General features: G+C 48.4%; 1 protein-coding gene across 1 annotated transcript in view; it reads right to left on the bottom strand.

The window, feature by feature from the left end:
• Window positions 1-227: 227 nt before the first annotated feature.
• bsna (bassoon presynaptic cytomatrix protein a) overlaps window positions 228-26,132 on the bottom strand; it is a 123,969-nt gene continuing 98,064 nt past the window's right edge. The window contains exons 5-13 of the mRNA XM_063208857.1: window positions 23,810-24,310; window positions 19,214-22,952; window positions 18,104-19,183; window positions 16,344-18,043; window positions 12,437-14,813; window positions 10,923-11,764; window positions 6,257-6,359; window positions 807-944; window positions 228-268 (exon numbers count right to left, since the gene is read on the bottom strand). Coding sequence (XP_063064927.1) covers window positions 228-268; window positions 807-944; window positions 6,257-6,359; window positions 10,923-11,764; window positions 12,437-14,813; window positions 16,344-18,043; window positions 18,104-19,183; window positions 19,214-22,952; window positions 23,810-24,310 — 10,521 coding nt within the window. The remainder of the gene's footprint in view (window positions 269-806; window positions 945-6,256; window positions 6,360-10,922; window positions 11,765-12,436; window positions 14,814-16,343; window positions 18,044-18,103; window positions 19,184-19,213; window positions 22,953-23,809; window positions 24,311-26,132) is intronic.

Here is a 26,132-nt window from a genome sequence, read left to right as displayed (position 1 = left end):
CTATTTCAATGTTAAACTTCCATAGTATTGCTATATCTACATGGGTCAAACGTTTTTTTTTTTGTTTGTTTTTTTGGGGGGGGGCATCGAATGCCCATAAATTAATAAGTAATTGGTGGTTGATGTGCTGCAATGAATATGCTTCTTAGATAGTCCACTAAAAAAACAAACCGGCCCTGCGGGTGTTGCACATCTGTAGCACTATGACTCACCTCTGATGATGCACCTCAGAAGAAGGAAGTGAATTTCTTGCCAAATCCAGAGATGGCTGTTTGATGTAAATGCATTCATGAAGAAGAAACATAACGAAGGGACAGATAAACCAACGGGACACACAACAGAAAACAGAACATGAAAAAATAAAACGCATGAAGAAAGAGAAAGAGGGAAAAGGGAGAAAAGCATTAACATCACACTATTTTATCACAGCATTACAGCTAAATAACACAGGGATAAAAAACATTCTGTAAAACTGTGCTTCAAAAAAGTTGGACACGGCAAATTCCTGTACCACAAAGGAGGTGCAATGTGCTGTAGACCTTCCTGTACCGTAGAAGTGCGCTAAGTTTCTGTAGTTCAAAGGAGATGGGTGTATATACAGTGCATGTATGTTCTTGTAACTATAGAGGTGTTGGGCATGCTATACTTCTGAACTATGCAGGTGTGTGGAAAGTATGTGCCAAGTGTCCTGTCCTCACCCTCACCCACACCCTCAGCTGTGTGAAGTCCTTGTACCAAAGAGGTTTTGGCATGCTACTGTATGTTTCTGAACTATGCATGTGTACAAATTGGAGTGTGTGCCTCACCCTCGCCCAGCTTCCCAGCCTGCTCCGCCACTCCTGCTGCTCCGCCGCCGGGCAGGACCTTGGACAGCAGGCTATCGCCCTCCGCGCCAGGCTGCCCTGCTGCCCCACCGATGCCAGCCATGCCAGCCGCCTTGGAGCCTATGCCTCCGATACCACCCATGCCTGGGATGCCTGCAGCCTTGGAGCCTGCAGCGAGAATGAACAGCAAAAGGACAACAGTTACAGACGTGCAAGAATGAACAGCAAACAGGGAACAGTTCTACTGTAGACCTGCAAGAATGAACAGCAAACCTGACCTGACCTGACCTGAGACACATCCCATGCGACATAGTCATTACATTTACATGGAGTTTCAAAGACTATTTGTAAGCAACTGGAATGCTCTAGACTTTGACTTCTCAGGTCCCATGAGCCATCCCGAAGAAGCGGAGACTTATGTACCCCATTGCAATGACCCTGTCTGTCTGTCTGTCTGTCTGTGTCCTCTTGCAGTGTTTTGGGTCACCTGTGGATAGCGCCAAACACACAACATCAAGTGCACCTAGCATTGGCACAGGGGGCCAGGTTGCCATCTCCGACTGTCCTTGTTGAAATTTGTTTCTCTCTCTATATATATATATATATGAACTTTATTACAGGCTCAGGGCCTAATAGGCAGACACACAACATATACATAGAAATAAAATGTGCAGGAATATGAATAAGATGAATGACAAACAATACAGCTTTACGAGGCCTACAGCTGTCCTGTGACACTACGGCACATTGTCAAATATGGCAAGCCATTTATAAATAGTGAGTGCGGTAATCTACACAGGCTGCGCATTAGACTACAGCTAATTACTTTTTATGATGGAGAACCTCTCAATGTCTTCAGCTCAATCCTCCTCACCACGGCACTCCACTCCACTCCACTGCACTGCACTGCAGTGAGTCAAATGTGCCCGATTATTCTCGCCGTTACCGCCAGCCATTACACAGCTAAAAATATGCCTCATAAATTGCATAAGACCTTGATTGTACTGTCATTATGCATACACACACTATATGTGTGCACATATGAGCCCACGTATGCACATACACACACACACACACACACACGCACACGCAAGTCAGCACGCACACACGCACACACGCACACATGCACACAAACACACCACATGGGCAGGGCTGTACGTTAAGCTTTTTCACTAGGAGCACAGGTGCTCCTAAATGAAAAAATTTAGGAGCACGGATAAAACTTTAGGAGCACAGATACAAATTTAGGAGCACTCTAAAAATGTCGTGACACTTTTGTTATTGGGGTGGGGGGGTGGGGGGGGGGGTTATGTAAAATACTGTGCTTATTGTGCTCATTGCTTGTTTCTTCATCTTCATGTACAATGGCCTAGGCTATATGTCAGTGTTTTTTTTCCAACACTGGGGTATGGGGTCACCTGGAATTGCAATGGGCTCCCCTGAAATGTCTAGGTGTGAAATAAAAAATACCAATAAATATCACTAATTAACAATCCATAGCTATTGTAGTCTTATACCAGAGATACTCTACTCTCTCTGCTTATACTGTCAGAAATATCCACTGTTTTTTTTATAGCCAGCAAGTTTGCTCAGTCATGGTTTTGGTTGTGAAAAAAATGTGGTCCCCAAAAGTTCAGGATAAAATGGTCCCAGTGCAAAAAGTGTTGGGAACCACTGCTATATGCCATAAATCACAGTTCCCATTACTATTAGCCTACTATTATTAGGCATATTATCATTATTATTGTTATTAGGCTATAACTTCGTGATTAAAAGCATGTAAATCACATGCTTACTGAACTAGATTGACTAAATCTTAAACATAGCCTACAACACGTTAATCCAACGGGCTTTATTATAGCCTAGTTTTTGTTTCCTCAAACGCATGGGTTGGAACGGTGTGAAATGAAACTGGGAGCAGCAAAATTATCTCACTGTGTTGGCTGCTCTTTTTGATAGCCTACAGCACCGGTAGCTACTGGACCAACTAGACTTTAAATTTGCGCGCACTGCACACTACTTGTGAATGCTCCTCGAACTATATTTTGACTTGATTACTTTGATTGCGATTGCATTTTTTTGCGAAGTCATTGCGAAGACAGCGGCAGTCCATTTCGAAAAGCTGTAAGAAGTGTTGGCACAGAACATCCGACTGGGAGATGAGGCATGCACGCTTTGTAACTGTTGCCACCAGGGATCTGTGCGAAGCCATTCTGTTTTTTTTTTTCTTCTGAGCTACGGGAGCAGAGATGGCTCAATCTTAGCCAACACAGAATTCAAGTAACATTGACCGTCTTTTTTGAAGTGCGTTCCCAATGGAGTTTGATGCTGTCCATCAGACAGGCTGTGGAGAAAATGAGCAGCTCTCACAATCATGCACTCGAACTCAGAAGCAAAATGCGAATGAAAGGGTTGAATGCATACTCGTACAGGTGCGCCCGTTTTATTTTTCTTTCTCGCAGAGTCAAAATTTTAGGCTCAATATGCGACCAATTGGTCTTAATGTACAGCCCTGATGGGTACTACACCAGAGGCGATTCCTCTTTGAGTACAAGGGAGGCGCAGCCTCCTGTCCAAAATCACGGAGAATAGTATGTAAACTAATGCTTTACACGACTTAATAACATTGCTATTTCAGACCCAGCTTCATAGAAAATGCATGTGCTCAACTTAGAGATGAAACCAATCTGTAATAGGATCCCGAGACTCGCACGAGTTTTTTTTCGCTCATGACAACGCAAGCGAGTCGAGTCTCAATGGACTTCAATGGCATGTGGAATTGTACGCTTTTCCAATGGCAAAATGCTAAACGGTCATTGGCTATTGCCGTGAAATTTTTTTGATTTTGAGACTGAGCCTCACTGGGAGTGAATGGAGAAGAGAGAGGAGGGGGGAGGTACCGGAGACTGAAGCTCCGGCTTGTGATTGGGTGAACCCCGTGTCAGTAGGCTACAGTAGTTGATTTCATTTCGAAATGCGGATATGTTATTAATTTGACTGAGAAGTTTCGTCGTGTAACCAGTGGGGAAGCTATGTACTCCAGTTTTGTGTACATATTCTTGTAAACCTAGTGTTGCGAATAAAGTCTTAATAGTGGCATTATTAGTCCTTATCCTTTTCAATCTCCCAATTCAAAAGTTGAGGTTAACTTGCCTACTTTTTGTTAGGGCTAGCTTGCAAGAAAGCTAAGAGAGCTATGCAAAATGCCAAGCATTGTGGATTAAATTCTGGCGAATTCCAGTCGTCCTTATGAGGAGAAAATGAATATCAAGGAGCAGAGCAGAGCACTGCCTAATATTGACTTGGTGAAAAAGGTAGGGAAGAACAACCGTTTCTTTTGAGCTTTCGTGGTGTCTGATCAACTGGTTAACTGTCCCGTGATAGGCGAGTCCTTGTTTCCTACTGTGTTGGCAATGTCTGGTAAATAATTAAAGATTTTGCGACCTCTTAAACCGTGCACCCAGTAATGAACAAAGACATAGGCAAAATCAATCACATCAATTATGTGGCGGAGGTAGGCCTAATAATAATAATAATAATAATAATAATAATAATAATAATAATAATAATAATAATAAAAAACATTTCCCTATGAATAGGCTACAAGGGGGATAATGATTAATGATTAACAAATTTGTTTCAACAAGAGTCCTTTAGTGTGTGAGGCCATATGTGGCTCAGGACCAATATAAGATGTGTGTCAAAATTGTCCCCCCCCCCCCCCCCCCCCCTTTTTTTTGCGTTCTGGACATATTGTAATTGAACAGCCTCCCCTGTTTGACAGACTACCAGCCGCCACTGTACTACACATATGCTCCACTTCCCATTTCTCTCTTCCTTTCTTTTTCCTGTCTCTCTTTTTCTTTATCTCTATTGCTGTCACATCACATAGACAGATATGCCGTGTACAGACCAGGAGCGAACGGAGCGAACAGAGCGAACAAAGCGAAGGGAAGTCATTATTTCTCTATGGAGGGCACGCGACCGGCGCTACCAAAGCGAATTTGCCAGGAGCGAAGCTTCTTGAACGACCAGAGCGAATTTTGACGATTAAACTCAAGCTAATCGTAGGCGAATTTACGTAGACGCTGTTCGGCGAAAACCAATTGGAACGCTCATATCTCCGAATGTCCCAGGCTGTCAAGCCAGAGCCGTTTTGTGATTAGCCGAATAAAACATGTCAATGCTACGTCTGGAGCGAATACAGCGAATTCAAGGCGAAACTTCTTCTGCTACCTAGGCTACCAGGCAGCGTAGTTCGCTCTTGGTCTGGACACGGCAATATTCTCTCTCTCTCTTTCTCTCTCTCTCTCTTGCACGTCCGCACGCATGCACGCCCGCACACGCACACACGCATGCACGCACGCACGCACACACACACGCACACACACACACACACACTTGCTTGAAGGATCAGCGATGCAGTGGCAATGGACTGTTTCCACTCGTTTCGTGGCTGCAGATTATTTGCTGTCTCTCAAGTGAGTACTGTATCTGACGCTAATCCCCAGATTAAACAGGAAAGCCCTGATACCTTATGCAATCCCATCCAAGTCAAGGGGAAGCACTGCAGTGCACTGTGTGTCTCTGTGTGTGTGTGCGTGTGTGTGTGTGTGTGTGTGTGTGTGTGTGTGTGTGTGTGTGTGTGTGTGTGTGTGTGTGTGTGTGTGTGTGTGTGTGTGTTGGTGACGGTGTGTGCACACATGTGTGTGCGTGCATGTGTACTGTACGTACAGTTTGTCTTTATCTGTATGTCTGTCCTGTATGCCTGTGTTGAAACATCAGTGTATGCATAAGAGACAGGAAGAAAAACTGTGTTTCCGATAGTTAACAGACAGTAGATGTAACCATTTGTGTGTGTGTGTGTTTGTCTGCACACAGAAGACTTACCTATCCCTCTGAGCAATGTATATGTATAGTCTTAGAAACTAACCTGCAGTGTGCTCCAGCTTCTCTTTTCCAGCAATGTATATGCATGTTTGTGTGTGTGTGGTAGTATGTAGCATGCACACAGAAGTATTACCCATCCCGTGTGTGTGTGTGTGTGTGTGTGTGTGTGTGTGTGTGTGTGTGTGTGTGTGTGTGTGTGTGTGTGTGTGTGTGTGTGTGTGTGAGGTGGGTGGGTGAGAGAGAGAGAGAGATAAAGAGAGAAAGAGAGCACAAAAGCTGTACTTATCCTGTCAGATGTGTGTGTTTGTGTAAATGTGTGTGTACCTGTTTGCACACAGAAGGTGTGAGTGTGGATAAGACATTAAGTGTGTGTGTGTGTGTGTGTGTGTGTGTGTGTGTGTGTGTGTGTGTTGTGTGTGTGTGTGTGTGTGTGTGTGTGTGTGTGTGAGTGTGTGTGTGTGTGTGTGTGTGTGTGTGTGTGTGTGTGTGTGTGTGTGTGTGTGTGTGTGTGCGTGTGTGTGCGTGTGTAAGACGATTCGTACCTATGCCTGTAAGCGGAGGCTGAGCAGCTTTAGATCCAATAGCAGGTTGGGCTGTCGCAGCTTTAGCTCCAATAGCCGTTGCAGGTGCAGGTGCAGGCGCCACCTGAAGAGAAACATGGACAGACAGACACAGGAGTGACTTAGCAAAACACCTTCTCTGACACACACAACGTTGACACTGACAGTCAAGTTTCTCCTTCATTGACATAGCAAAACAGGTCCAAAAACTCCAATGGCCATTGCAGGTGCAGGCAGGGGCGGTCGTAGGGGTGGGCCGACTGGGCAATTGCCTGGGGCTCATGAGCTGACTCATGAGCTTGATTTACACAGTAAATCGCCAGATCCATATTTAGGGGGGGGGGATAAATGGCCTAAAAATCTAAATTTTGGAAAATGATTACGCCCACTTCAGGGATGGTGCATTGGGTCATTTGAGAGATATTTTGTATTGGAAGTTGGTACCCATCATGAAATAAACCCCCCACCCCACCCAAAAAACTAAATCGGACATGTTTTTTGCCCTGTTTTCCCCCTTTTAGCATTAAAGATACATATACATATCTTGAGAGAATACTTTGGTTCACCTGTCAGATATTGCAATGTTCTAATGTGATAAGGTACATTTACATATTACATTGTGGCTGCTGGTTGACTGCAAGCAAACCATTGAAATCCCCAAGCAGACAGCCATTTTCTATCAGTGAGGCGAGCTCAGCTGTGATTGAAGTAGGCAACACTATGTTTGGACGTTGGAAAAGTGCTGGGGAATCTGATAAGGTCTTTGACAAGGATACTACAAGGATATAGGCCTACAGTGCCATATACTAGAACAGGGGTGGGGAACCTATGTCTTGAGGCTGTTTTATGCGGCCCCTGACATAATTTCAATATTATGCAGCTTCATATGAACTGTGACATATTTTGTAAAGGAATCTTTGAAATTCCATTTGCAACACAATTAAGATATATTCAGGGGACCTAGAGAAGGTGGGGTCTGTTGTAAAGGTGGCTACAATATAGGCCTTAAGTGCAGGGGGAAATCCTGGTTTGCGTTCATAGTTACGGCCCTTGGAGGACTTTTACGGCCCTTGGAGCAATTCGAAGTGGCAATTTGAATGAAAAAGGTTCCCCACCCCTTTACAGGCAGCATAAGGCCAGCTCTACAGTTAATTGAGTCCTTAAGTCTGTCTCTAATTGTGGAAAAGCTTCAGGTGCATCATACGTATTCTGGTTTACTGGTATGAGAATCAACATATGCTGGTGAAATGTGGAAATAGCCTATCTACTCCTTTCTGTGTAGGCAATGGAGTTAGACAAGGGGGACTCCTATCTACAGCCTTGTTCAACCAATACATGGACAACCTCTCCAAACAACTGGGGAGGTGTAAGACAGCATGGCTGATAGGAAACACTGTTTTAAACCATTTGATATATGCAGATGATCTGGCTATTATGTCCCCCAGCACTGTTGGGTTTCAGCAACTCCTGAATGTGTGTTCTGAGCATGGGGTTGAGTTTGATGTACAGTATAATGCAAAAAAAAAAATAGTGCTGTGTTGATATATATAGCCAAGGAAGAGTATAAAGTTCTAACGTTTTATCTGCCAGGGCAATCAATATGTGTATCAAGCAGTACAAAATATCTTGGGCACATTATCACTGAGAAGTTGGGAGATGCTATAGACAGAGATGAGTGTTGCATGTCCAAGCAAATATGTTAGTAAGACAAGTTTGTTCTGATGATGTGAAAGTAAACTTGCTTACTGTACTCCTATGTATGCAGCCCCAATATGGGTCAGCTACAGAAGCTACAAAAGACCCTGCGTAAATTCCAAGTAGCATAATGAAGTAACTTAGTATAATGATTGCTTGACTATATTGCTGAAAAAAACTAGAAGTTGCAGTGCTAGTTAAATAATTTGTCACTCAGGACTAAGTACTTCACAGGCTCTCTTTAAGAAATTGATGTTTAAGTTCATTTGTCGTCTGGAAAGCTGTCTCAAAACTGTATTATAAGGATTCTCACAAGCCCCAGATGCAGCTCTGTCAGATATCAATCATGAATGTGGAAGCATTGGTATGGCTGCCTCTTAAGACTGTCATGACTGATGGTATTTTGTACATGCTTATGCAAGATTTCTCCCCCCTCTCTCCTTCTTTTGATGTCTATTTTCATGTATGGAGAATTCAGGGCAATTGGCCCACTTTTTTTTGCAAGTGAATGGCCCAAAGTCGCCCAATTTACCTGAATTCACCAATGTTGTATGTCCTCTTATTGGGCCTAGAGCCTGCAATATATATTGGCAGACTGTAAGAATAGTGAATGCATACAAAGGGCAGAACAGCTAAAAAAGAGGGGGTGGGGGGTTATTTTCAAGATACAGAGTCACCTTGAGGTGTACCATTTCTTCTATTAATAGTGTTAATTAAAAATCAAATGGATTTGAAAGCATTTATGCAACGGCATATAAGCAAACAGTAAAAATAGCTTATGCATACCAGGCGGAATGGGCAGAAAATGCCACTTTTGGGTTCTTTTTTTCATTTTCAAGGGGTGGGGGGTTATTTTCAAGATACAGAGTTACTTTTGGTGTCAAAGTTCTTGTATTTATAGTGTTAATCATGTCCCAAATGGGCGTGTTGAAATTTTGAACTTGATGATTATCCCCCCCCCCCCCCCTAATTTAGGCCAACAGTCATTTTGGCAAAAGTAACTTAAGTAATGCAAAAGTAGTGTGATGCTTTACATTTTAAATTTAGTAATATTATAATGTAAGGAATTATTTCATTTAGTCATATTTTTTATTTTATTTATTAAGACAGTGACATGTAATCAGTAATGTATTACAGTTTCTGCTTCAGCTGTGCCAAAGCTAGTCGTATAAATCTCAGTACATGAAAGTTACAAGCCTTAAGTAATACAGGTGCCGGTGTGAGGCTGGAAAACTTGATCGATGATGAAAGTTCAGAGAACACCGCACACTGAACACTGTTCTTGTTTCTTTTTTATTTCTGGGAGCGAACCAGAAATAAAAGAGTAAATTATTCAGTGTGCAGTATTTTCTGAACTTTCAATGTAGTTGTAAATCTGCTAGTAAAAAAGTCCATGACTGTGAAGAAACATCTGCTCAGATTGTGTAGATGACTGTGGTGCCTGTTATAGAGGGTTGGCAGGAAGTTGTGCAATCTCTCCCTATTTGTATTTGGCTATGGGCTTGCCTCCTCAGTAAGGGAGCATGCATGCATGCATGTGGTTTGACATGTGGCACTTTGCCGCACCATAGCATATAGTATATATTCTCCATCTAGCATTCCGTGCGTGCGTCGCTTAGAGGAATGCAATAAGTCCTATTGATCCCCGTCCTTTTCATTCAGCGCGCCGCGATCAATGCATCTAATCACTAACCCCATTCAAACAGAGCAGGGCTCTGGCAGTTTAAGAACGCCATGAATCATCCGTCGAATGCCTCTCTGAACATATTCCTCATTGTTTCAAATTCATTTTAATTCATAAGCGAGGTTTATGTGCCCTTTTTTTCCTTCCACATGATCCAACTCAAGACAATTTATTTCACTTTGACAGGAAATAATGACTTCCCAAACTCCCAATACCTGGTTGTTGTTAATATATTGCTCATATACTCATCGAGCCAAAATGTAGCGGTGGACAGACACAATTAATCTACCGGTATGGACACACAGCGTTTTACAGAATTAAAAAAAAGAGAAAGGAAGAAACTAAATGTGATTACATTGGCAGGGGCAAGCGGGCAAAGTCTGGCATAGCCATTCTCTTGAGAGATGGACGAGGGAGGGAGGAGACAGGGAAGCAGTTACTCTGCACTATCTCCGAGCTGTTTGCTATTAGTAGACGGAGATAAGCTCTGCTAACAGGGTCTCTCCAAAATGTTGAATAAAACCACCCCACACACTGCCGCTTGTCTGGTAAGGTCTGTGTATATTTGTATATCTGTTTATACTTGTAGTTTCCTTACCTCTCTCTCTCTCTCTCTCTCTCTCTCTCTCTCTGCATATTCCGTAATAATAATAGAGCATGTGCATGTGTGGGCGCATCTCATCTGCTGTGTGTCTACTCTGCCTTCACTTGAGTGTGTAAGAGAGTGTGGGGAAGATAAGAATTTTAGTTTAATTTGAACAACTTTGCAAAAATGCAGGCAGCAGAGCCGAGATAAGGCCCTGGAGCACACAGAGCTAAATTATGCAGCATATGGGAATTATATGATTCAGTAGTGAAACAGAAGAGCTAATAAGGTTTGAAAGACCCATTCTAAACATCTAAAACATGTAAAACAATATGCTGTACGGAGGCAGCGGAGTTACTGTAAGTCACCCCTCACTCAGCCCTGAAGCAGGGGACTTTGTGAGGGTGTATTTAAGCAGATGCTTTATGAACTAGAATGGCAGGCTGTGAGACATGTTCTGGCTGCTTTGGAGGGTATGTGATGCGTGTGGTATGTCAGCTGTGCACTGCACTCACCCCCTGCAGCAGAGGGCTATGACAGGAGTTATATCAGAGCACATGTTTTATGAGCTATGTCAGGCTACTGTTGGACTCAACCCTGCAATAGAGGGCTATGTCAGCCTTGTATTGAATATTGTATGCCTTACTACTGTATGAGTTTTGTCAGGCGTGTGCTGCACTCACCCCTGTGGCAGGGGTTGTTCCCGGTACTGCCCCTGCTCCTGCTGGTCTTGCCCCTGCTGGGCCTGCTTGACCCGGCTTGGCCTGAAGCTGTTGTGCCGTCTGCTGAAGCTGTTGTGGCTGCACTCCAGCGCCCCCTGGAGGCACCTGCTGGCCGGGCCTGGCCGCCGACGTCTGGGCCTGCTGCTGTAGCGTCACCCGCTGGCCCTGCATCCCATCAGGCGGCAGCGTGGAACCGGACTGCCTGCCTTGGCCACTAGGCGTCCTGGACCCGGAGGAGCCAGGCTGCCTGGTGGACCCTGGCTGTCCCTGGAGGTCCTGCTGCTGCTGCTTGCTCCTGCTGGAGGAGCCCTGGTGGTGGGAGGAGCGGCTGCTGGAGCGTTGGCCGTGGTGGTGCCCGGACGGGTCGCGCGAGTAGTCCGAGGAGTGGTAGCCCTGGGAACGCGAGTCGCCCCTCTTCCCCGAGGACGAGGACATGGACCGCGAGTCTCCGTGGCGCATGGACGGGTCCTTGGAGGAGCGGGAGGATCGCGAGGAGCGGGGCTCGTCCCCGTGGCGCGACGAGGAGTGCCGTCCGGAGCTGCCGCTGCCGTGGTGGCGGTGCTCGCGGGACGAGGAGTGGGATCGCGAGGTGGAGTGGGCGTAGTCCTCCTGGGGCCACAGGTCCTCCTCAGGAGGCTCGTCGTAATCATGGTACGTGTGCTGCTGCTGCTGCTGCTGCTGCTGCTTGACGTGACTCCGCCTGCTGGAGGAGTGCCCTCCACTGCTGCCGTAGTGGCGGGAGCTGCGCACGTCGCCGCGCGGCTTCTCGAACCAGTCGGTCTCCTCCTGGCCCAAGTGGTAGGCTTTGGAAACCAAAAGCAGATCACAGTCAATCTCCAGGTCCGTCGGAGACAAGGGCATGCAAGACACTGAGGCCCATGCAAGATCGAAGAAGTGAAAGGAAGAAGGAAGAAAGAAAAAAAAGAATGGAAAAAAAGAAAGCCAAACTTAAAAATCATGCATAGTGAAACACAAAAGTAAATACACGGAAGACACGTAAACAAAAAGAATTCAGCACAATCACAGATCACAGAACTACCCAGAAATATATGAAATACATTATATCACATATACATTATATCACTGGCATACAAGTTGAGAATATTTACACAACCATTGACACATGACACAAAACATTCAAAACACAAAAACACCAAAATATGTACATTCAGTGATGATGAGAGATGCATCTGGAGTCATGCAAAAGTAAAACAAGAGAAAGGGATAAAAAATGAAAATGCAGAAGAAGAAGAAGAAATGTAAGACGACACGACGGTTCATGCAGTTTTCGGTGCCGGCCACAGCTCAGAACACTCAGTACGTATATGACGAAGAGCTGCTAAACGCCCCAATACGGAACACGGAACATGCACTGGCTTAAAAAAATCTTTTCACTCCTGCCAACTATCTTTCTGGCTCTCGGTGGTGGGTGGGGGACGTTTTAGAGTAGGCAGTGACCCTCATTGCCCAATTACCTTCGCTGTCTGAAACAGCACAATGGTAATCGTCTATAATGTACATATCGTCAGATTTGTAGACGTGAGTCCTGGGCAAGTCTCTTATGTGGTCCTGCACGTCAGGCAGGGAGTGGCTGGAGCCGTACGGATTGTAAGGGTCGGGCCCCATGTAGCCACGGCCGACGCCCATATCGCTGAGCGGGCTCTCCTCCTCAGAGTACTGCGAGCGCAAAGTGGGGCGCCCGCTGCGGCCGTAGCCGCTCCGGTACGAGCGTTCGTAGTAGTCCCGCTCGTACGACCGGCTGCGGTAACCCGAGTCCCTGGTGGCCACCTTGTTGTCCATCACGTAACCGGTGGAGCGGGACCTGCCGTGGCTGTACAGCTGGTTGGGGTCCTCGTAGTAGCCCCTATGGGGGTCGTAGACGCCCTTGTGCAGTCCGTAGCCGAAGTCGTCGAGCTTGCGGGACCTGGAGCCGGAACCGTAGCCGCTGGTGGCCGCGGTGCCCATGGTGTAGGCGGCCAGGTCGGCCTCCACGTCGCGGGCCTCCTCGATGGGCGAGAACTTGGAGATCTTCATCTGCTCCATGCCCTGCTTGCGGTGCTTGCTGCGCTTGGTGGACGAAATGACAGCCGGAGCCAAGCTCTTGGACGAGTGCCTCTGGGCCGCCCGCGTGGTCTGCTGCTTGCCGTAGTCGTCATAGTAATAGGACGATCCCCCACCCATGCTACTGCTGCCCACTACCCGGCCATACATATCTGCCCCTCGCGGATGGTAGCCGCCGGTCGTGCTCTTACCCCTGCTGCCTTGGTGATGGTCGTACAGGTCTTCCTGATGCTCGTCCTCCGGTCTGCCGTAGGAGCTCCCTCCTCCGCGGGGATGGACGCCGGCGTCGCCCCCGTAGCGCCCGTGTCCCTCGCCGCGGTGCGGGTCGCCGGTGGTGCCCATGCCCTCCTTGGTCAGCTCGCTGATGTCATCGATCACCATGTAGCTCTTAGGACCGTTGGGGTCCATGGTGGAAGAGCCATACATGCTGTCGGTGGCGTAGGTGGACGTGCCATCGACAGCGTGGCCGTACGAACTGGTCACCGAGGTTGAGTACTGTCCATAGGAACTGGCTGTGGTGGTGGTGTAGCCGTAAGTGTTGGCATTGGTTGTGGTGTACTGGCCATAAGTGCTAGCCACGGTTGTGGTGTACTGCCCATAGGAGCTCGCTGTGGTTGTGGGGTAGCCTCCGTAAGTGCTGGAAACAGAACTGGAGTACGGGCCATAAGTGCTAGCCATGGTCGACGTGTACTGCCCATAAGACGGGGCCGACTGTGAGTAGGCGGCGTCTTGAGCCGTGGTGGTCACGACAACCGCTGGGTTGCTTATGACCTCATAGTTAGTGGGCATCTTGTGCTCCAGGTCAGCCAGTGAGGTCTGCCGGGGCCTCTGGTGCACTGTGAGGATGTCGGCCTGAGGTTGGTAAGTGCTTGCCTGGCTGACCGGGTAGGGTGGTGCCTGGCTCGGGTATGGCGTAGAGTGGGTTGGGTATGGAGGCTGGCCGCCAGGCGGAGGTGGAGCCTGGAACGCAGGGTGTCCCGGCTGGGGCGTGCTGTGCTCGGTCGGGTAAGGAGGCTGGCCCGGCGGGTAGGTCTGGGAGGGGAAAGTCCCTTGTGTCTGGTATGAGGGGGTAGGATGATGAGATGGCAGGGGGGTGGGTTGAGGGAGAGCCTGGGCCTGGGAGATGGTGGGGTAGGGAGGCTGGTTGAATCCACTGGTCTGGTAAGGGGTGGAGGGCTGAGGAGCGGGAGCCGGCTGGCTGGGGGGGAACTGGTAGGAGACGAATGATGAGGTCGGGGGATACTGGGCGGCGGTACTCAGCTCACTGGAGAACTGGCTGAGGGGCGCCGTGCTGGGCCTGGTCAGCAAACCGTTGGTCTCGAAGGAGGCCGCGGCGGCCGCCAGCCGCAGGTTGTTGAGCTCAGAGTCCGAGACGTAGTCGCGTGCATCGCCCATGCAGCGCAAGTACGCCATATCGCGCCGCTCCCGCTCCTTCACCAGGGTCTCCTTACGCTGCGTGATGCCCTGCTCCAGGTAGCGGAGCTTGGCGTCGATCTCCTTCTCTTCCTCCTCCAGCTCAGCCTGCTGCTTGCGCAGTTTGGTAGACTCCTGCTCCACCGCCTTCAGCTCGTGCGTCAGGTCCTTCAGCAGGCTGGCCTTGGCGATAAGGCCGGGTCGGGCGCCGGGCTTCAGAGTGGGCACCGAGGGCATGTACATCTGGGGCAGGGCGGGGGTGACCATGGACAGCTGCTGCTGCTGCTGGTGCTGCTGCTGCTGGGTCTCATCGGGTGGGGGGCTGGGCAGCGTCCGCTTCACCTTCCTCAGGAGGGAGCTCTGCTGCAGGGCAGCCAGCTGTGGAGAGGGGAGAAGGGGGCACAAGGGCACAGGGGCCCGGGGAGAGTGGAGCAGAACAGAATAGGACAGGACAGGGGGAATGGGTCAGCAACACAGCATGCAAACAAACACAGATGGTTACAACAGAAGAAAACAGATGTTCATACTGACAGATTTTGGGATAAATAGCTCTGGTTGTGTAAGTAGCATTTTTGAAAAAAATGATGTATGCCACATCAGTAATTTATTAGATAGTGTATGTTGGATTTAATATAGAAGAAATGTAGATGTTTCATAATCATAATATGCTACACTAATGGCATACATGAAGTAAAACTTGGAATGCTGAAAGTATAGACTTAATGTATGGTAGACAAAAAATACAATGTGGCACATAACTGCTAAATTTAAAATGTTTCACATCTGTTTAATGGGCGGAAATCATCATTATCATTTTACGAAATGGGCAAATGTCCACTCATGTGCGTTATTATAATGTCTTTGATGGTGTCATAAAAGTTTAAGAACCAACAGCCCAGCAACACAGCCCTGGCCTGACGTGCCTCGGTGCTATAATTCTCGGTACAATTACCTGTGGGTAATGGCTCTCTGTACCTGACAGCGATGTGAGCCCACCCCTGTGGCTCTGAACCTCCGTTTTAATTGATTTATTTCAAACAGAGTCAAGCTTTTTTTCTCCCCTGCCTGATATGCTCCATGGAACAATTCTGCTGGGCTGGATAATGACTGCAGCCCCAAAAGGTGTCAGCGCTGCCACGAAACAAAATGTTTCCTGCAGAGTTTCATTATCTCACAATTCAAATAAGGAAGGGCATACACATCGGTTGTTTTTTTTGTTTTTGTTCTTTTAAAAAAACTGGATCAATATTTTAAGAATATTCAACTTGTGCTAAAATGCCATTCTGACTTTTTAAGTTAACAACAACAGTGCGACAGCCATTTAAAAAAACTCCAACTGGCATGAATGTTTTGAGAATACACAAGAGATGTGCCCAAAGGAAGAGTACCTCTGGGAGAAGCCATTAAGCCTGACTACAAACCGTATAAAAATTAATTTAGAATTTGTTCATTTTGATCAAATGTATATTTCCACTGAGATATAAACTGTTAATTACAACCATACTGGAAGAAAAGAGAAGAATTAAATTCTACAAAGACAAACTGGATGACGATCCAGCAGTCATGGTAACAAAATGCAAAAATAAGAGTTTAATATCATTTGGTGTTACAATTAATACAGGTAATTACACCATTAAATTAAATTCAGCATGTCAACAGCGGCAGACAGTAACAAAGGCAGTATCGAACAAACAGTATCAAACAGTACTTTGTATCATAAAACATGGCATCTTATACAAAATGTAAGAAGCTTAATAAATGTTAGTGCTGCATCAAATACAACAGAGCAAAGCAACACCCTAGTTGCTTACAGGAATCAGACAGTTCATTTCACAACTAAATAACTAATTCACTACTGAATAAGTCAATGCTACAGGCTATTTATAGACATGTAACCGAAACACCTACCTGACTCTGGAGTGCCTGTTGTTGGTAGAGGGATAACCTGGCCTTTGCATGGTCGTCTGTGGTCGGGCTCAGGGGCTTGGGGTCTGACATAGACCTCTGGACATTCTTCATTGGTCGAGGCAGAGTGGAGTGCCTCTGGGGTGACTCTGCAGTATAGGATTTCTGCTGTGGAGTGACGTGGGCCTTATTCAGCCTTTCGCTGGATGAGAAAGATGTTTCAATTAGGCGATGAGGAGAGGCCAGCGGAGACACTGGCGAATACAGAACCTGAGGAGACTTGGGTGGCTGCCGAATCAAGTTAGAAAGAGATTCATTGTGCAGATGATGCTGCTGGTAGCTGATCTCTAATGGGTCTGGCCTCCGTCTCTCGAACTTGGCTGCCTGCTGGCGGGGAGAGAGGGGGTCTGACCCAACAAGCTGGACACTTGTGGAGTAGGGGCTGACAGTGGTGGCAACACTGATCTGTGGGACAACCACTCCCTGGGACTGCGCCTCTTGGTCTGTTTGGCAAGCTAAACTTTGGCCTTTCTGGGTCCTCTCGGGACCAGAAATGTAGTGAACAATTTCGACTCTGTTCGGGTCAGGCACGGTCACCTGAATGGCAGGGGAGACTCTTCCTAGGTGTTCTGTGTCGGTTTGACAAGAGCCATCTCGAATGGTCTGAATGGCTATGCTTGAGGACGCTGCTTTGGCAGCTGCTGCGGTGGTGGTTGCGGAATCTGTTTTGGCATCAGCACTAGATTCGGAGTGGCGGGAATGGCGGGATCGCCGGCGTCTGACGGGTTGTTCCCATTCGGCCTTCTCCTCATCGTCGTCTGTCTGAACGCTGCAGTCAACGCTACGCCTGTTTCGCCTCCGCCTGGACATGAGGTATCTGTCCTCGCCGTCCTCCTCATCTGTTTGTACACTGCTGTCCACAATTCTTCGTGCCAAAGGGTAAGGCCCTCCCTCACTTCCATCTCCATCTTGGAGACGAGGCATGGACCTCTGTTTCCTCATAGACCTGCTTTCCTGCTCCTCACGCAAGCACATCTCAGACGCAGAGTTGGGCAGTGACCTGGACGCTATGTGAGGGTCGTATGGCATGTCTGGGATGAGTTCGTTGATGACAACGTTGGTGGCAGCTGCCACTGCTGCAGCTGTTTTCTGCCTCTTTTGTTCCTCAAGCTGTTGCTGCAGTTGGTGCTGCAGAGACTGTATCTGGTCAAGCTGGGCTTTCTGCTGAGCAAGCTGTTCCCTCTGCTGGACCAACTGCTTTTCCCTCTCAGATTGTTGCTGCTGCAGGACATGGTGCTTGATTTTCTGCAGCTCCTGGATTTCCTGTTGTACCAGCACCTGCTCATTCTCACGTTGCCTCTGCAGTTCAGAGCGCTCCCGCTCGAGTTCTTCTTGCAGACGGAGCTGACGGAGTTTCTCAAGCTCCACGCACTCTCTCTCGAGCTGCAGCAGGTGCTCCTGTTGCCGCTGAAGACGCTCTTCCTCTGGGTCCTTTGCCGCTCTGGCGGTTGAGGAAGTGGGAGCATTGGCAGGATTGGGAGGTGACGGGGCGGCAGGTGCCTGACCTTGGGGTTGGCTTGCTGGGTATGGGGGCTGAGTTTGGCCTGGTGCTTGAGGGTTGGAGGATGCTTGTGTTTGAGCGTTAAGGTGAGACTGTGTCAGATTCATGGGTTGATCTTGTGGCTGGTCTGATGCTGCTGTGCCTAATGTAGGTGTGGGGTTGGCACCTGGTCCACCAGATGATAAGGGGGCGCTGACAACACCTTGAGATGCAGTACTAACGGGAGATTTCCCAAGGTACATTGGGGCTTCTTGAATTGTCACTGGAGGTGGATCATTGAAAGGAGCAGAAGCTGTGGTAGCTGGTGGTGCTGATGCTGCAGTTGTTGTTGGGAACTGGCTAGGTGCTGGGTAGCGGAGAGGAGCCTGTCCAGCCATAGGTATCCTGGGAGTCATCATGGGCATTCTACTGAGGCTAGCCAGAGGTACTGGCGTCATGTTTGGTGCGGGATATGGCCTGTAAACGCCTCTAAGCAATGGCCTTAGCACAGAGGCTGGTTGAGTTGTAATTGGTACAGTGGAAGCAATGGGAGTGTTGATTGTGGAGTAAGTCATACCATCAGCAGATCTTATGGCAGATGGGTACAATGCTCGGAGACTTGCCTGTCTGGCATTGATGAGATTGGTTAATGCTTGGCTATGAGAGAGTGGCTTGCCGTCTGGACCATACATGAGATTGGGCCTGAGAGCTGCCAAACCCTGCTGCAGGCTAATTCTACCAGGTGGGAGAGTTCCCCTGCCAGCACCAAACTGTGATGCAAGGTCAGGGTTGCTTCCATAGCGGTCCATCGAGTTCAGGGCAGCACACATACGGCTAATTTCCCTCGCAGTAGTTGCGCTGTACTGAGCAAGATTGGACTCCTGGAAACTAGCAAGGTCACGAGCAGAGTATCCATAGTCTGCATTAATGTTGGATAGAGAGTTGAACCTCCTTATTGGAAGGGGGGCCACCGTCACATCCCCTTGGTGTCGTAGATCAGTGTAAGAACCGTACTGAACACCTATGCCCATCTGACCACGCTCATAGGAGTTTTTCATTGCGAGATCTACCGCAATTTCTCCAGGTCCTTGAAGGTGTGGATCAAACTTTGAATGGAAAGATGTTAGTCCTGCATCGGCTAGGTTAGTGTCTGACATAGATGGCTGCAGTCGACCGGGGAAGGGCAACGTGTATGATTTTATAGTGATGTCCTGGTAATGCTGGGCCTCCATTGCCGCCTCAATTGGTTGGTAAAGTTCGGGAGGTGCAGACGGGGGCCTTGAGGGCTCACTAACCACTTCCCCTGTCTTTGGTTTTTGAATGAATGGCGCACCCACACAGGTACCTCCGAAGGGCAAATTATAAACAACGTCACAGCAGGCCACCGCTTGGTTCTCAGATTTAATTTGGCCAGTAAGATCCACCATGTCCTGACCTTCATCTGGTTTCACAAGCTGGGACACTGGGGCTCCTTGTGCATCCATCTGTACCATTGCTGTATGGGGCTTGTTAGTGGCCAAGTTTACCACAGCAGTATCAGGTGGCATGTCAAGGGGAGCTCCAGCACTGTACATGTCAGGTGCAACAACAGGTGATATGGCGCTAACAACAGGTTGGGCACTGTTGGTTTGGCTCACCATCAGGTCTTTCTTCACCAGCGGTTGCTGACCACTCAAGTTGTATCTTGAGAAGGCAGTAGACTGCTGGCTATGTTGCTGTTGATGATGCTGCTGAAGCTGCTGTTCCAGTAGCTGCTGCTGCTGTTGGAGCTTCTGCTGCTGTTGGCGAAGCTGCTCCTGCTGAATGCTCAGGTCCTCTAGTTTGGCATCAATCTTTGGAATTGTGGGGTCAAGCTGACCAGGCTTTTGCTGGGCCAGGCAGACGGCCACCATACCCTGACCCAGATCCACTCTGTTTTGAAGAGGGTCTCCGTAAATGACAGGCTGCTTGTGTTGAGAGATGAACATGGATGCTGCCACTGTGACGCTCACAGTCGTGGGTGTGGAAGCCATCACATGTGGTTGCTCCTGAGCATTAAGGTTCATGATCAGGGGCTGAACGATGGTGGCATGTCGGAGAGGGCTGCCCTCCGCGCTGCCTGAATACCTGCGTGAGTCTGCAGCCAATGAGGTTAAGTCCATTCCCTGGTCTGTCATGATAATAGGGGTCCTCAAGGGAGCTCTTAGGTCTACCACACTTCCGCCATGGATCATCTGACCCTGCTCCACCCTTGAGGTGCCTGGAACTGTAGATATTCTGCATAAGGATATGTTGTCCATTGATAGCGAGCCGCGAGTATATGTGCTTGCTGTGGTCACCATGCTTGTGCCCACACTGACTTTTTCAACACGGTGGGTCCTGTAGAAGGAGTGGGAGGGGGGCTGCTGATGAGGGGGGGTGTCTGGAGGACTCGCGGGAGGGGAGTAGGAATCAAAGGTCGACTGACGACTGAATCTTGTAGGGGATGAGAGAGGAGAGGTGGCAGTGTTGACGGTCACTGGCCTCGAGGGGCTCGTGGGCTCATAATCCACAGGTGCATCCTGGGAGGACTGCTGCCTGAAGAGGCGAGGAGACACTGATCTGTTGGGGGTCTGTGTCCCCTGAGCCATCACTGGAGAGGTAGGTGAGCCCCCTTGTTGCACGGGCATGGACGAACCGAATGTCTGTGTTGAGAATTCTGCAGTCCTACTTCTACTGTGGTGGGTTGGGCTTTGGACTGGTGATGTACTTGGGGAGAGGGGAGGACTTGAACTTTTGTAATAGGAGGTTGAGCCGTCTCTCATTTGCACTCCTCTGCTCTCTGCCACCCTCCTTCCTGAGCTATCTCTTTGACTGTATGCCTGAGTCATCTCTGCTATTTTGCTGGAGACGTTTGAGACAGTCGTAGTAGTAGTGGCAGTGCTGCCAGTTTGGCGGCCGTAAAAATTGGACTGCGTTGAGGTCACTGTTTGACTGACATTGGTTGTGGACACGGTCACAGCATCTCTGGCATACACACCGTAGGCTGCTATGGTGGTTGCAGCTGCCACAGGAGTTATGCCATTTTTGCCAGTTTGACTTCTGAGTCTGTCCTTCTGAGCGTCTTTGGAGAAGTGCTGAGTTACGCGCACATCGGGAATGCCCCTTCCTGTTTCAGCGAATGAGACGGGGGCTGAGAGTTGAGTGGGACTAGTACCTGGAGTCAAGAGGGCATTGCTCTGTTCTAGCAGCTTGGCAAAGGCTGAGCCAGTGTCCAGGAGCTGCTTGTCAGGGTAAGTCGCATCAATATCACCTTGTTCGTCCAATTCTTTTGTGATCGTCTGGGAGGTTTGGCGAATCTCCTCATAGATGTCCCCTGTCTCTTCTTCATATGCAGCTTCATCTTGATCAACATATTCATATTCCTCGCCGTACTGTTGCCCATTTCTTATGCCCTCCTGTTGGAAGGCGCTCGTGTTGTACTGCTGCCCTGAGCGGGACTGTTGCTGCTGCTGCTGTTTCTGCAGCATCTCTGCTTTCCTCATCATCTCTTCGTAGACCTCTTCAGCACTCTTCAACGGCTTGCCACTCGATGAGGTAGTCGTGGTTGTGGTGGAGGTTGCGTCTGGCTTCTCAGTTGGAGAGTAGAGGGACATGAAGGTCGGCAGGTTGTACTCGCTGCTGGACTTGTAGAGCTTGGACGATACCTCATAGCCCTCGGCCTCCGAGTCAATGGAGGGAGAGTACTCTGAGCAGGAGGATCGGTGCAATTCCTCCATTTCAGCAGCCTGTCTCAGCTCCTCCGTGGGGGAGGCGTCTTCAATGGGAGACAGGTTACTGGGAGGAGTCTTGGACCTCTCCCTCCGCCTCTGAGCCCTCAATTCCTCCTTGTCTCGTTTGGTCTTTCGGGCCGTGCTCCGTATCCTCTGCTGCTCTACCTCCCGCATTTTTTCCTGCTCCCTCAGCAGCTCCTCCTCCTCCCTCAGCTCGTCTTCCTCCGATGAGTCCTCGATGGTGGGCAGCAGCGGGCCGTGCGAGCGGTGGCGGGCCTTCCTCTGCTGCTTGGCCTCCTCCAGCCGGGCCCTGCGGCTGGGGCTGCTGTCGCTGTCGTCCTCCATGGAGGATATGGAGGTGGGCGAGGTGCCGGAGGTGTAGCTGGACGTGGTCGGCGGCAAGGTGGAGGAGTATTCGCCCCGGGAACGCTCCTCTGGGGAGCCGGTGAGGCTCTCCATTTCGAGCTCGGGTTCTCTGTCCAGGCTTAGGTCATTCTCGTTGGACAGTTCCATGTCACGGGTGTAGCTGTTGGTGTTGTTTAGCTCGATGGTCTTGAATCGTCGTAGGCCTCCTTGCGAAGCCATCAGGTCCTCTTCTCCTTCCTCTGCGTAGCCTTTCTTCACTTCGCTGGACGTTTTGGTTTCTTCCTCGAAGCTGCTCGAGTGGTGTGTGAGGCGTCGCTTCTCTTTCCCTGATTCGCTCATGTGCTTGTGCGTCTTTTTAGACTTTTGGTATCCGTAACCCTCATCTTCCTCCTCTTCCTCCTCCTCCATTTCCTCTTCCTCCATCTCCTCCTCCTCCTCATCTTCCTCATTATCCTCATCCGCACTCATCTCCATAATCTGCCTCCTCATGAACTCCTCGTCGGTCATCTCAGAGGGATCTGCCGCGGCTTTCTTCTTCTTGCGGCCGCCACCGCTCTCCTCCTCTCCCGCAGCGGCCATGGCGCGCAGCTCTCGCTTGGCCTCCCAGTCCGCAAGATCCTCCTCCTCCTCCAGAATGTCCTCCAGCTCCTCGTCCGAGTCGTACGGCTCGGGGCTCATTGACAGCGAGTGCGGACGATCGTCGGACTGGTCGCGGTGGCGGCCACGGCCTCGCTCCTTGTCCTTGACCTTGGACTCCAGCAGGGGCCTCATGGAGCTCTCCAGCTTGGTGATCTCCGAGGGGCTGGGCGGGGTGTGGATGCCGCTCAGGCCCCTCTCGCTCAGCTTCATCTCCTCCTCCTGGATGAGGCCGGTGATCTCGCTGTGGGAGCTGGAGATGCCATCCGAGGAGTAGCCGGTGTCGCTCAGGCTCTGCGGACTCCTGGACAGGTCCTGGGTGCTGTTTGTTTTGTTTGCCTCCTGGGAAAAAAAGAATGAAAAACACACACAAGAATGAAAAAATGCGACATCTCTGTGATTTGACAAGCAGAGTGAAAGATGGTGCTTTTTACCAGCAATTTTGCTGCTCATATATTCACTCAATGAATATATTTACACTGTCAATTACACATCCCAGGCAGACACTGTTGGTTATAGTTTTGTGAAGTGTTTGCATACACTTATAGAGGAGAGTTATTTTATTGCTCAGTCTGGCCTAGATGGCCCCTGCATATTCATGCAGCTTCTGTTCTCTGCCTCTGGGATTGACAGGCTCAAAACAAATGAGGCAACGAAAAAGACATTACTGTCTGCTTTCACTGCCCCCTATTCCTGTCTCTACAACCACTTCCCCCACCCTCCTTCCTCTCTAAGTGTAAATCTATGCCTACCTTTGCCACCTCAGCAGTGCTTTACTGAGCGTAAATTCCACAACCCATCTCTACTGTACTCAACTGAACCAGACTAGGCAGAGTAGGGGTTTTACTAAACCAGTTATCCTCAGGTATGCCACATGAAAATAAGGCTAATCTTAAAAATAAACTTAAATGGTGGGGTAAAAGTGTGTTTAATGTTTTTATGCAGCGGTTGAGCCATTGAGATGATGTTCAGATGAGTTAACATAGATTAAATCAATGGAAGTACCTTTTTTTGCAAACTCTGCAGCTCAACAAAAAGGCAGAACATTTACATTTTGGCTGAGCTAAGTAAATGTAAGCAGGAAAGCATACACCACTGCATGTATGCCACCCACTCACATTTATATGTGTGTAAATTCTCCTCTAACCCGATTCATTGCAAATAAATAAAACAAGGCAGGAAACAGAGATGCTCACCTCATAATATCTTGATTTCTGAGAGTCCCTCTTTTCATCCTTAGCAGTGATGGTAGGAGTTGACTCCTGTATTCCCTTTTTAGCAGCAGGCTTAGCGTCCTTGATCCCTGTCTCCTCCACGTTGGTGATGGGCTTGTCCTGCTCCAAATTCTTCTGCTGCTTCTCTGCCTCGCCGGGGGTAGACATCTGGCCAGGAGTGGAGACAGGCTGGTCGGGGGCTTTCACATCCCCGGGTGCCTTAGCAGCAGCCATTGGTGCGAAGGGACCGCTGCCTTGAGCCGGGGGAGCTTTCTGCTGTGGTGGCACAGTCTTCGGCCCCTCCTGCTGCTGATTGGACACTTTCTGGGAGGGTGGCTGCTGACTGGCTGGCGCTTGGTGTCGAGGCGATCCCATTGGCTGGTGCTTGGGTGACGGCTGGGGAACAGGAAGAGGCATCTCGTCTCCGAGCCCGCCCGACATTAGCCGCTGGGTCTGACAGTTTAGACAGAGCCATTCTTTTTTCTGCGAAAAGTAAGAGAGAGAGAAAAAAAGAGAAAACATCAGAGGCCTGTTAGGCAATGGTTAACTTAACAAATAGCCCCGACAGAAGCAATCTCCATCATGTGCTAAATGAGTTTCATCTGAGGCAACATGCCTGGCACAGTGTGTGACTTTTACATTACGGTCCACTGGAATAATAATCACTGAAATACGGTAGTTGTTATGCCCATGTTATGCCAACGCCTGAGGATGTGAAATAAGTCTACATTTGAGACTGCATAACCAGAAAATATCCAGCCGACAGAGTAATATTCAGAGATAAATGATACAATAAGGAAAAAATGACAATGAAAGTGAAGCACAACCTCTGTGAAAAAGTGAGAGTGGAGTGAAATATCATCACTATATTGAACCTGCAAAGAGAGAGTAGTGGAAGTCCAGTTGAGTTAGCTGGTAGGTCTAAGGGAGTGGGAAGGTATGATTTTATGAAGAAGTGCCAAAAGAGAAGTGGGTGAGGATGGGAATGAGAGAAATGAAAGAGCAGGAGTGTTAAGATGACAGTCCATGGGATGAAGTTTTGGGCATTATAACATTCCCAGAAACAAAATCATTCACTGAAAATAACCCAGCAAAATGGGTATTATGAAACACATATTATAAAGCACCGGGGCATCCACCTGAGAAAGATCTGCATTTCCAAGCCAATTACTGTATTAACCTTCCTAAACCCACAATGACAAACCTTTCGTCCATTAGCCAACCTTTCATTACCATTTAACCTCACACCACATCCATGGTGCTCTTCCAGTCTCCGACACTGTGCCGTGCCATACACTGTGTCACCATCTTCCAGAAATACCCACAACACACAGGAGCGGCAGGCTGCAGTGTAGCGTATGTGACCCCTCAGCAAATTGGCTCTAAGTAGACTTTGCAATCCAATTCCATGATGGAAGTTAATGTGGCTGAAGCTAATGTCAGGAGTGGGGAGCTGAGAATGACTCAAGTACCCTCTCTGCTCACACAATACATGTTGCAGTGTTGACTCAACACTTAAAGAGTAGGAGCAACACTATGAGTGTTGTATTTTGTATGTGACTCTGTTGAATTGACATTGCAAACATTTGCTGTGCAGGGAGTGGCCACTTTTAATGTGTGGCCATGTGCATTTGTTTAAAATAAGAGAATAACAATACATGATGCAATACAGAGAGAGAGAGAGCAAGACATAGATGGAGGAAGAGAGAAAGAGAGAGAGAGAGAGAGAGAGAGAGAGAGAGAGAGAGAGAGAGAGAGAAAGAGAGAGAGATAGAGAGTATAAGATAAGTGTGGAAACAGGCTGCCATAAAAAGACAGGCTGTAAATAAATGATATGCCACACGCTCACTTGCTCTCACCATGAGAGTACTAAGCTAAAGGCGGAAAGACGTGCAAAATGCACAAAGTTCCACTCAAAGTCAAAACAGTAGTTATACCGCACATATACAATTCTATATCACTAAGGTCTGTGAAAGAATCATCTGTGTAATAGCTGTGACCTGTCTGATGGTAAGCATGTAAGCACTACAACTACATTCTGCCCGTTTTTTTGTGATACACAACACGAATGGTTGGATTTTTTGCTAGCCAACACTTTGTGTTGTTTGGATCCATTCATGCCTAAAGACACTGCGTAAAATACATCTCTTATCGTCAAGACTGAATCATGGGAATTAGCACAGGCCTGATCAGATAAGAGTTCCAATTAATGCCAAAGTTTCCGGGTCTTTCTGACATTTTAGTCCGGAAAGAACAGTCAAAACTTGTGACACGAGCAGATAAAAGCCTTTTTCCGTGTCGGTGC

This window comes from Engraulis encrasicolus, chromosome 10 (assembly GCF_034702125.1).
Source record: "Engraulis encrasicolus isolate BLACKSEA-1 chromosome 10, IST_EnEncr_1.0, whole genome shotgun sequence".
NCBI classification, from domain to species: Eukaryota; Metazoa; Chordata; class Actinopteri; order Clupeiformes; family Engraulidae; genus Engraulis; species Engraulis encrasicolus.
The sequence above is the reverse complement of the archived record's forward strand: the minus strand, read 5'-3'. Positions and strand labels throughout refer to the sequence as shown.